The 12,425-nt window shown below is 43.8% G+C and overlaps 1 protein-coding gene across 14 annotated transcripts in view; it reads left to right on the forward strand.

Annotated features, from left to right (window-relative positions):
* The window catches only part of LOC117247050 (calcium/calmodulin-dependent protein kinase type II subunit gamma-like), a 61,740-nt gene that overhangs the window by 45,468 nt on the left and 3,847 nt on the right, over positions 1–12,425 (forward strand). For 4 of the 14 annotated variants that reach the window (XM_033611174.2, XM_033611177.2, XM_033611176.2 and 1 more), the window contains 7 exons: positions 1,037–1,081; positions 1,202–1,256; positions 1,464–1,538; positions 5,083–5,223; positions 9,852–9,927; positions 10,131–10,225; positions 11,776–12,012. In XM_033611174.2, coding sequence (XP_033467065.1) covers positions 1,037–1,081; positions 1,202–1,256; positions 1,464–1,538; positions 5,083–5,223; positions 9,852–9,927; positions 10,131–10,225; positions 11,776–12,008 — 720 coding nt within the window. In that variant the 3' untranslated portion in view covers positions 12,009–12,012. The remainder of the gene's footprint in view (positions 1–1,036; positions 1,082–1,201; positions 1,257–1,463; positions 1,539–5,082; positions 5,224–9,851; positions 9,928–10,130; positions 10,226–11,775; positions 12,013–12,425) is intronic. The other 10 variants (XM_033611183.2, XM_033611187.2, XM_033611184.2 and 7 more) reach the window with 5 other exon arrangements.

Raw genomic sequence — 12,425 nt, forward strand, 5'->3', positions numbered from 1 at the left:
AAGTTTGTGATATTAAAGCCAAGTATGATACCATGACAATGCAATTTCTGTGAAAGTGAGTCAGCAGAAAATTAATCTGCAACCATCTTTATAAAAAAAAAAAAAAAAAATTAAGCAAACATTCACAAAATTAATGAATGCCACCTTCTCGAATGTGAATCGGTCAGATTAAAGAAGCTATTCAAATATGTTAATTCAGATTTTGGGCAATTCTGATGAGTATTTGTCATTATTTTTGCTGTTATATAAACCAAACTAATTATCAGTTAAGCCCTATTTGCATGGGATTAGTATTACCTGGGGACTGTTGGTAATTTATAATATTCGCAGAGGATCTTACTCCTGTGTGAATCTGCCATGTTTGTAATTTGTCAAGTAAAGATTCCACCACAAATTACCAAAACACAATTGCCAAACACAGAGGTCGCATAATAATATCAGTGCCGTGCTAACCGGCATCTTGGTGATTTTGGGTTTTATTTTCTGTCTTCTCCGCACTTTTCTGCCTCTTTCCTGGACGAGAATTACAGGCGCTGTGTTAGCAAGTATAAGTGAAAGTTTTTGACAGCGTTTTGGGTACAGGAGGCTCTTCTCGCTACACAGCATGGAGAAAAAAAGTCAGCTCAAATTCATCAGAAGAGCAAGTAGTGCTGCGCAGTGTTTCTGAGTTACAATTTACTGCGCAGTGCGCACACATAGAGGATAATGTCAGTAAATCTTTGTAAAATGCAGACTTTGCTTATTTTGTGCAACGCCACATGAAACGCAGTCGTGGGGGGTCATTTCTAAATCACATGAGGTCCCCACTAAAATAATTGGTAGATTAGTTGCAGCCCTAAATGATAGTTTTGAATCATCTCTTAGTCGTGAGTGCTCTTGACAGTTTTAGAGTCATACCAGCTACTATAAGAGGAGGTGTAGTGTTATGTTATGACCCCATGGCTGAGTTAGACTATGGGCCCAGTTTGAACCCAGTTGAGAGGCACTGGTTCAGGATTCTGATGTGTTGGACTAACTATCCCGTTCTGCATCGCAGGAATCTCAAAGCACAGTGGTGCACAACCCTCCTGATGGAGTCAAGGTGAGATGTGTGTGTCTGTCTGAAAGCATCACCCAGCCGCTCCACTCTCAGGCCTGTTGGACCTTTTAAAGCTGGCTGTGTTAATTTCAGTATCTCTGTGTTCGTCTCTCTGCACTCCAGGGATCAACGGAGAGCAACGCCACCAACGACGAGGAGGAAATGAAAGGTAGGAAAGGTACTCAGATGTTTTATTCCCCTTTTCCTGTTCTTATCCACTCTCTCTTTCTCTGTCTCCCATCTAGTGAAGTGTGTGTATTTGACTGTAGTGGCTGGCAGGTGTGCTGAGATGCGACACGCGTCTCACACTCTCGACTGTCTGCCCGCGGCATGTGTATGTATGTATTTATCGTATGTCTGGCTGCGTTTTGTGTGTGTGTTCTAGCGGACAGTTCGGCGCAGAGCAGCGCCACAGAGGAGATGCCCCCACTTCTGCCCTCACCTCAAAGCTCACCTGCCAGTAAGTTTATCCATGGCGACCACAAGCTGTACGGTCGCCACTGGCAAGGACCTAACACCCCTCCCCCCACACACACACCCCCTACTCCCACCCTGGCTTTTTGTAGTCACTGGCAGCCTTACATCTTTGAGCCCCCTCACTCTGATCCACCAAGCTTTTTTTGAGGGTTCCCACTGGTTTTGGTATTTATGGATTATTGTTGATTTTTTGTGATGTATTTTAATTTTATATACTCCAGGAAATTCTTACAGGAAACTTGGGGAACATTGTAGAAATTTAAACAGATTGATAGTGGGATTCTGAGTTGATTTATGTAGTTTAAGTATAGTTTCAGTTTATTACAACTTGGAATTCATTTTGTAATAAAATTGCCCCTTCCCCCGCTCGTTGCACTTTACCTGCTCTCTGGGGGAGATGGGTGAGTAATCCGACGTCACGTCAACCCGAAACACGTTGCATCATTATTATGTCAAAACGACAAAGCTCTCTGGTGCTCGCTACCACTGCACGACAGAGAGGAGTGTATGTGGAGAGAAGGAACATGAAAACAACAACAACAAATCCGTGTTGAAATCAGCAGGAAGAGAGCTAGTTATCGTTACCTCTGAGCAGCCGGTGACCGCAAGAAACAGCTCACGGAGGTTGCATTGATTTACACTGTTAAGTGTTCAAGCTCTAGTCAGCTCTATTGAGACTCACCCAGGGCACTATATGTACGATATGATACGATACTTTATTGTGCCCGTAGGGGAATTTATCTTGGGCTCAGGGGCTGCACGAGTATTGCTGCCTTACAATGATAATCCAGAAGAAATGAAAAGCATGTGCACATGTGAAAATGTGGACTGCATGTAAATGTAGTTAGTGTTAAAAGACTGATGGAATTAGAAAACATAATGTTTAACCAAATTAAGCAGGATGAGAATTAACAGGATCATTTTAGCATGACAGCATCATGTTAGCATGGATTAGTTAACCACATTTGAAGTACAGGACCAATATCAGCCAAACTTATTTGGAAGAGAATCATTGTGTACAAGTCATTGCATGGTCAGTGTCAGAACCCATCAACTATCATCTGACGACAATAAAGCCTGCGGCGGCGAGGGCCAATATTTTGGGCTGAGCCAAGACTTCTTCCTCTGTGTGCTGATCATTTCGGCTGATCTTGATGAACAGGTATCTGCACATGAATGCAGATAAATTAGAAAACAAAAAACGAATTTAATGCGTCGCCATTTAAACGTGATAGCTCAGTACTACTCACACTGGAATTCCACTGGATGTGTGTCCGTTGCGGAACGGCAGCGCTGGTAATCCGCTGCGTGCTCTGCTGTCTGTCAACACCCACCGACTGCGTTTGCTGTGCGGAGCGGTGCAGCTCCGCCGGACAGCGGGAGTCACGAGGACCCACGAGATCTCGCGAATTCATGCATAATTGTGCGATATAACCAGATGTAGTTTCTATAAACAGAACCACAAAACCAGAGGAGTAGTAGGAAGACATCTCGTTGCACCTCCATGATTAACATCTCCTCGTCCACGGTGTCAACGGGGTGAAATGACGTCTGAAAACCTCTGACCGGTTGACTTCAGGCCTGCCTCCGCCCATTATGACGTTTTCAAGGTGTGGTGCAGGGAAATATGATCCGCCGTGAACACTGTGTATTTTATTTTGAAAATTAACCGGATGTTTTATTTTGTTTCTGTGCATGACTTCCTGCCCCGCACGATCTGCTCTGTGCTGAATTGCTGTGTTGTGCTCCGGCGTCCGGCAAAAATAGAAGTCCTGCGTATCTGTTGTGGAGGGCTCTGGAGCACCGCAGCTGGGACGGAGCCGGAACGCAGCACAGCCGCAGCCGGTGGAAGCACACACAGTGACTAGAATTGAAACGTATTGGCTCCGCTGCCGTTCTGGAGTGCAGACGCAACCAACACGCATCTGGTGGAATTTGGGGGTCAGGCTACAAAAGGACCAAAAACGGAAACTTGTTCCATTACCGAAATCTTGTCCTGTCGCCTGTAGATTCTACAAACATGCGCAGACTAGTTTATAGAGATGATTGTACCGTAAAAGGAGGCCAGGGACAAATGTTGCACCAAAATCTGAACCGGCAGCTCACCTTAATGAACGTAACTGATTGTGAAAACACAGAATTTGGATCAGTCACATTCTTTGATCTTCAGCTACTGTGAGTACACTGTTATCAAAACCAACAGGCCAACTACAAAAACAAGACCCAAATTGTAATAAACTGGAACATTCCTTGAGCAGGGGTGCATTACCAGACTGCATTTTACAACTTGTTTTACACACTGATTGCAGACGGTCATTTCCTGCTGTGTATATCCATTAATACTGTAGTACATTGTGTGCTCTCTTCTGAAGAGCACTTGAACTTCCTCACCACCTGGACTTAACTTCACCGTGCTCGGAACTAACTTTTGAAATAAAATCAGCAGGGACTAATTTTATAGGTCGCACAGACACTTTGACCTAATTATAGAAAGTCATGAACAAAAGTCGAGGAATTTTTCATCAGCGCCACTGTGGGAACCCTGAAATCTGTGTGTGTGTGTGTGTGTGTGTGTGTGTGTGTGTGTGTGTGTGTGTGTTTTTCTTGGTGATCACTGCATCTATCCCCCTGTCCTCCTAATGTGACGGCTCCAGCTGGAGGAAGCCTTGCTTACTTTGCAGCTGTGTGTCCTAAACCAGCCTCCCAGTCTGACAGGCTCGTCCCGCTGCCTGTCTGACTTTACTGGAACCACGCACACCATCAGGTTCCTCCTTGTCCTCACATTTTCTCCTTAATTCCTCCTCCTGCTCTGATGCTCTATTCTCTGTTATGTCCTTTAATCTCCTCTCTAATTTATTCTCCATGTCTGTCTAATACACCATTCTTCTCTGCGTCGTTATCTCACCTCTTTACTCTAATCTCTCCGCTCGTCTCTTGACCTCCTGCTCTTGTCAGACACACCTGCACTAAAAGGACAGTCTGATCTCTCTTCCTCCTCTTTACTCCTCTCCTGTGTCCTTCCTCCACTCCCACCGTCCTTCCTGAACATGCTAAGTTCCCCCACAGGCATAACATGAGCTAATAACAAACAATGGCTTCGATCCTCTCTCTTTGTTTCCGCTGGGCGCTGCAGCTCATCAGACGAGGCTTTGTTAATGTATACCAGCATTAAGAGTGAAGTTGATGTGAGCAGAGCAGGCAGTTAAACGACTTCCACGTCACACAGCATCACAGCCAGAGCTGTACTGATCCCGCTTCTAGCTGCCATCCTCTCCCCGTGTTACCCATCTCCATGCCTGTCATAATCCCACACTAACTCTCAGTGTTTACTCATCACTAATTTTACTGAGCACTAACTTACGTCAGCTTTGTGTGTTCTTCAGTTTTGTCACTTAACTGCATGATCTGTGTGTGTGTGTGTGTGTGCGCATGTTATGTGTGCGGGAGATCACATGTATGTTTTTTTTGTCACCTTGTCATCCATCCATGTGTTTTTGTGTTTGTTGACCATCCGTTGTGTGTTTCAGTTCCACCGCATGACGTAAAGCGCATGGCATGGAACAGCACGGGCAACAGCTCCTGCCCTGACTCTGAGCTCTCACAGTCCTCCATGCCTGCCGCTCCACTAGGGAGCAACACTGTCGCTGCTATAAGCAACACTAAGCAGAGTAAGAAACACAGTCTTGACTAACTGACCTCAGCTTTCCTTGCTGTCTACTCACCTGTAGTGGTTGCACGGGCAAAAAAAAACCAACTTGCATCTCTTAAATGGCAACTTTTTCAGGAATGAGGGAAACAGCCTGCAGCTCAAGTCCATCATAACAAGTCATTTAGTCAGGTGTTAACGACAGTTTGGATGTTTTTGAAGTCGGGTTGTATGAGGTACTTATCCATAGTCAGTGTGTGGGTACTGCCCGAAACGACCACTGACCAAGAGGAAAAAAGCATGAGGAAGAAGAAAACCCGGCTCATTGATTGGCCAGGAGCGAAAACGTAAATCCATCCCCTTCAGCCGGCAGCCAGCTACTGCAATATATAGTCCTCTGACCATGTATCAATAAGCGCCGGCACGTCCTCACAGCTCCACGTCTGCCCACGAGACATTTTCCAACTTTTTATTTTTTTACCTATGCCTCTCCCGGTGCGTGCTGTTGGCTTTGTTTTTTTCTACCCAAAATGCACTGCACTCTACGTCACTTCCTCCCTTTGGTTCGCTGGATAGTCCATCTGCATTTCCCACTGTAAGCGAACCGCACCAGGGTTCACTTGCAAGTGAACCGAGACCCCCAGTTTTCAAGTGGACGAGGGTTCGCTCGTTTGGTCCGCACCAGAGTTCGAATTAGCGTTCACATCACTCCACACGAACCGAACTATCCGTGGAAGCGGACCAGGGTTTGTTTAAAGCGGACCAAATAGCACCAGTGTGAATGCGTCCTTATTGTGTGATTTTGGTGAATCCAAAAAAAACCCCCCAAAAAACTAAAATACGTTTTGCTGCCGCCCCCGTCCACAGCAGTACATTGTTTAGCTTCTGTGTCCATGTACTCCGAACTTGGAGCGTGCTGACCAGCATCTCAGTAGGTAATACCCTGACTGTGGGTAAGCACCTCATACAACCCCACTACAAAAAAATCTGAATTATCCCTTTGAATCTGAACAATCTCACAGAACGTGTTACGTCTTCCTCGTCCACTTTCTCCTGTTTTAAGACTTGAAACAAGGCGAGTAACTCCACATGTATCAGATCAGCATCTGTTGGTTAGATACATGTTCAGGTCTTGAAAGAGGACGTTTATACTGGCTTCAAAATAAGCATTATCACTTGACTTCAGATGACTTGTTGAAGAATAAGACTGGTGTCCTTCAGTGTATTCTCATGGTTCCATCAAAGACCAAAACCAACAATGTTTAAGATGGTTCCTCAATACTTTTTGACTTCCCTACTCTGTCTGTGATATGACACAACAGTGACGATGTAAATCTTTAAATGTGAGTCACAGATACATGAAAAAGCAAAATAATGTCCAACAGCTGGGCACTGTAGTTTTTCAGACAACGATTCTTAAGTAGTAATAAACTGAGGATTTTTGGGGGACTATTTTCAAATGTGGATTAATACATATTTGTCACCTGTCTATTTAAAGAGACAGTACGCCAGACAATCAGTTATATATATATTTATTGTCTTTACTGTAGTGCTGTTTATCATTTTAGATTATAGAGAATATAATGGAACTAGATGACACTCAGCTTGTGGTGAAAAACTTGATCTGTAATGTCTCTTTCCAGACATCATGACCTGGTTAATGAAGGTAATCCAGAGACTTTGTTGTGAGGCAGGTTCATGTAGCAACTGTTTGCTTTATACCAAACTACACCTGCCAACCGTAGAAGGAAGCGTGCATCTACTGCTAGCTCACCTAGCACCACTGAGCTAGCTAACTTTACAGCTCAACCATGGACAACACGAATAGGCCCTGATCACACAGGATGCGTTTAGCAGCTGGAGGCACTTTTTGTAATTATTTTTAATGAGAATGAAGCTGTTTTTTGCGTTGCGATGTGCCTTGCGTTTCTGCTCTACCTCCTTGAATTGAAAAGACTTAAACTCAGAGCAGAAAAATGCCTCATGTCATCTCCTCCTTTTCCCCATTGTCCAATCAGATGATTTGAGAGGCTTCGTGGTGGTCACAACACCAAGTTTACAGTTGGTAAACAATGGAGGAGAAACTGGTGGTAGCAGTTGCTGGATGCCCAGAGCTATACGGCCTGATGATAGACAGCAGGTTGTCAAACTGCCCCTGGGTCATCCTAAAATATGCCTGGAAACAGCCATAATGGAGGAGAAGCTCCTGGACCAACTGGTGGTACTCCCCATGATCCACCCTCTTTTTTAGGGTCTCATGTACCCACACAGATCTCTGTTTCCCTGTGCCCAACAAACTATTTACTGACTGCCTCTCACCCTCAATCAGAGCTACAGCAAGTTAGCCTGGTGAAACCATCCTAATCTCACAAGCTCATATTCTATTTCGCTCCACAGATCAGTCTGGCCATGCAATCATAAAGGCGCATTCTGGCATCGGTTAAAGCTATCACAACTGTTTATTACTTTGGGGCGGGTTATTTGGAGTCACGTCATCAGAATAAGAGGGACAAGGAGCGGAGTGAATGCATTTCGTAAACAACCAACATGGCTAAGGATTTTGAAACTGCGATGGTAAATGTGTTGAACGAACTGGAATGTACATTTTCTTTAAAAGCAGAACAAACGGCTGCACTGAAAGCTTTCATTGAAAAAAAGGATGTGTTTGCTATCCTTCCTACGGGGTCTGGTAACAGTTTAATTTACCAACTGGCTCCGTTGATCAGGAAAAAGATGGGACTCAGTGAAAACCCAGTGGCTATTGTTGTTTCTCCGCTAGTTGCTCTCATGGAGGAGCAGGTCAGGGAGGCAACCAAGCTGGGAATCACAGCCATGCAGCTTGGAGTCCACAGTGAGGAGGAAATCCGCAAAGACGGCAACACTCTTTCCCAGACATCATCACAGCTCATCTCCGCTGCAGCTTGCTGGTCTGTTTACAGTGGCGTTGTGCTAGCCTACGTCACACGTTGCTTTTACTTTGATTGGTTTTCCATCTGTCCAATTGCGTGAAGGGGCACTTTAAGTGACAGCCGTTGATAACGCCCCTCGGGAATAGAGGAAATGTACACTCCACAGAGTGTACATTCGGGTTTTGCGAATTGGGTCTGGCAATGCCAGATTAACAGCAAGTACCCTCTGCCTCAACATTTTAGGAACTAGATACTAATTACTGTCAAATTAAATAAATAAACAGTACACAGATTACACAGGAATGTCAGTAGGTGATGGGGTGGTTGCCTGGCAACAATAAAAAGGCGCAGCAAGTATTCGTTTTTTTTACTAGTTGTATTTCATGCTGTCATGAGCACAAGTCTCTGGTCCATGAGTAGATGCACACTTCCTTCTGTGCAGTCATACAGTTAGCGGGTGTAGTTTGGTAGAAAGAAAATGGTTCCTACATGAAACTGCTCACAAGAAGGTCTGAGGATTATCTTGAGTAACTGGGTCATGATTTCTGTAAAGAGACATTGCTGGACTTCTCTGCGGCAGATATCTTCAACACTCTGCAACTCACTCCAAAACAATCTAGATTGATTAGTGGCGCTACAGGTAAGAGGACAAATATGTTGTCTTTGATTTTGGGGTGTCCCGTCCATTTAAGGCTGCAGGCGGGTGAATGTGGGATTGAGTCAAAATAATCTACAGCGCCCACATTCATTGATGTGTTTTTTGAACAATAAAGAAGATGTACGTTGCAAAGGAATACTCGTTAGTCCGATCAGTTCATGTTGGTTTTGGTCTTTTGATTTGATTTGTTAACAGGAAGGTAAACACCAGTCTTATCCTTTTTAAAGTGGCTTTTGTAGAAGGGACAGTTAATGTAGTGTTGAAACTTTTCATGTGGTTTCTTTGCTGTTTTAAATTGTGTGTGTAATGTGTGGGAAAATTAGTCAGGCATGGGAATACTGTCCACTAATACTGGTAGACTGTACATTTCAGGGTCATTTTGCAGTTTGACTATGGCTTTGTCTGGTAGGAGACAGTAATGTGGGAGAAATATTTTCTCTTTTAGTTTTATTTGTTCATTTATTTATTAGTGAACCTGGTCAGAGGCAGCTGTAAATATAGAATAAATTGTACAAAATATAGATAAATAAAAGTCAGTTTTTGAGCGTTTTTGTTTATTAGAAAATTAACATTTTGAAAGTTAAAAGTTGCAAACGTTAGTTTATAGTTGAGCTTGGAAGTTGTTATTATGTATAAAACTTGACAATAGATGTGTTTAAAAGCTCCAGAAAAAACTAGTCAGAGGTCCTTGAGTTGAGATTTCTTTGTCAAACTAAGCCTGTGTTGTTTACAAGCAGATTTTTTGTTTTGTTTTTGTTTTGGTGGCAGTGTGTGCTCACACAGCAGAGAGCAGTGTTTAGTCAGTGTTTGAGTCACACAGAAGGTGAGAAGCAGAGCGACAGACAGTGATGAGGTCGAGCAGCAGTTAGGAAGCCGCTCCGGACCGAGTGATGAGGTTAAAGAGGAGCGTGGAGCTGTAGCCACAGACGAGGAGAGCCTGAAGGGAAGGCAGGAGCTGGAAGTGATGAGAGAAAATATCGTCAAGCCAAAACCAGCACATAGTTAATTGTTGTCTCACCTCCTCACTGGCTTCTCACCATTTACCATCTGTCCGTGTCTCTCTCCCTCTTGTTCTGTCTGTAGCTCGTAAACAGGAGATCATCAAGATAACGGAGCAGCTTATTGAAGCGATCAACAATGGAGATTTCGATGCCTACACGTGAGTACAACTGCATGTGTGTAATGAAAAGCAGCCGATGAATCAGTGCTGTCTGCAACGGGGAAAATTTATGTAATGTTCCATCAGTATTCATCAGAGTCGCCTTCATTTTTGCTCTTTGTTTTCTCAAGTTTGTCTCACGTCTTTTCACCCACTCCTACTTTCTCACCCGTCTCTGTTCCTTGCTCGTTTCTTTTTCTCAGGAGGATTTGCGATCCTGGACTCACTTCTTTTGAACCCGAGGCCCTGGGGAACCTGGTGGAGGGCATGGACTTTCACAAGTTCTACTTTGAAAACTGTGAGTCTCCTCTTGAACACACAAAATGTAGCCGTTTGTTTTAATCTGCCCAGAACAGCAGCCAGGTGAAGCTTTGACTCTGATCGGCTGAGGGTCACCTCAAAGCAGGGTTTGACATTAACCATGGCCCGTGGCCACCAAAAGTTACTCTGCAGCTACCAAATATCACCTGTAGGTACGTTTTAATCAGGTCCTTCTTGAGATAAGACTGCATGTCTCAATGAGACCTGTCTAAATAGAAGTTAATTAAAAAAATGCTGGAACACTGCGAGCCTTGGCCAGCACATTATAGTTCCACAGATGTCCCATTTCATTCGCACCTTTTGGTTCAACAGTCTGGGAAAAAACGCAAAAAGTGTTCATCGCCAGCGAGCTATCATTATATCAGTAGCTGTGTTTCCACCAGACACATTCACTATAGTGCTCCTAGAACCTGTACAGACATGAACCTATAGCCTAGATTTGTTTTGCATTTTCACCTCAAACAGTGCTTTGAGGTGCAAAATATACTTCTGCAGTAAATCGATACCGTACCTACGCTGTAGGCTCTGCGTCGACATAGAGCCAACGCCGTACCCTACGCCGTGGCCTGACGTGCACCTCCCCAGAAATGTAACATTGTGGCGACACAGACCTCCTGTCTATTTCTGCTAAGCTAATTTATACAATGTAAAATGCCACAGGCTTGTGCTAATAACGTTAGCATGTTGTATTTGTTTGGAAAACGTGTTTAGTATAAGACAGTTGTTTTGTCAGTGAACCTTGTGAGTTGTAATGGAGCCGAATTTTGTAACATTACCTTTGTTAAATGTTGCTGTTGTCTCTGGCTTCACATGAGAAGAGGAAAAGTCCTCTAGCTGCTAGGCTAAATTATACAATATAAAATGCCATAGGCTTGTGCTAATAACGTTAGCATGTTGTATTTGTGGGGAAAATGTGTCCAGATAAAGACAAGTGTTTGTCTGTGAATGCTGCGAGTTATAGTGAAGCTGATTTGTGTACTTGTGTTTGAAACTGTCTCTATTAAGCCATGTCATGCCACTACAAAAACAAAAATCCGTTCTGACTCCTCATACCTGCCAACATTAGGTCTACCTCCCCGCTGATTGTTTCAGCTCTACTGCCAGCAACTGAAAATTTAAGTTTATTTTAAGTATACTTGTTGTTTTTCTACTTAATCCACTGTTGTCCTTCAAAGCAGTCGATGGTTGTTTCAAATTCTAGTGCTTCACTTCTCAGATGACGTGCAGTAGCTTCCCTTGATGAGTTTTTCTGCTTGTACTGTATCAGTTTTTAAAATCAAGCAAAAACATAATAGTTGTGATTATGTTTCTCTCTGTTAGCTCCAGCAGCCATTGTTGGTGATACCAATCTTTTGAAATAAACAACATTAATTAAATACATTTAATTTAAATTATGATTAAAGAATCTTTAACCCAAGGACACTCAACATACAGAAAATAAGAAAAAACAAACATCAGTTAACAACACTGGTCCGTCTGTTGCATCACTGGATAAACGTTTGGTCCGTCTCTGTTTATGTGATCCAGTGCTGAGCAAGAACAGCAAGCCCGTCCACACCACTCTGCTCAACCCACACGTGCACCTGATCGGTGAGGATGCTGCGTGCATCGCCTACATCCGGCTCACACAGTTTGTGGACACCACGGGCCGCCCTCGCTCCAGCCAATCAGAGGAGACCAGGGTGTGGCATCGTCGCGATGGCAAGTGGCTCAACGTTCACTTCCACTGCTCAGGAGCGCCTGCTGCACCACTACAGTGATCAGGTACTCGCCTCACACACAGTTACACACAAAGGGAGCTGATTTAAAGCCACTACGAGGAGAACTCGTATCAGAGAAGACACAAATCTGACCTTCTGTTCTGGGGTGTAATGGTTACCAGAAGTCACAGTTGGGTTCATACCACAGTTCAGTCACAATTCGGTGCGAGTTTGGTACAGTGAGGGGAAAACCGTTTCCACATGACACATTACAACAGGCTATAAGACGTAGAAGTATCTCACATATTTTAAAACTAAAAATACAAAATATGGTTTGTTTTTTTTCTCGTCGCAGTGTTAACCAATGGTAAATTTATATAGTGACTCTCTACCTTACCAGACAAAGTGCTTTACAGTTTGCACTTATTCACCCATCCACACACATTCATGCATCGATGCAAAGCACTGGCTCGCCCA

Source organism: Epinephelus lanceolatus, chromosome 21 (assembly GCF_041903045.1).
Source record: "Epinephelus lanceolatus isolate andai-2023 chromosome 21, ASM4190304v1, whole genome shotgun sequence".
Taxonomy (NCBI): Eukaryota; Metazoa; Chordata; class Actinopteri; order Perciformes; family Serranidae; genus Epinephelus; species Epinephelus lanceolatus.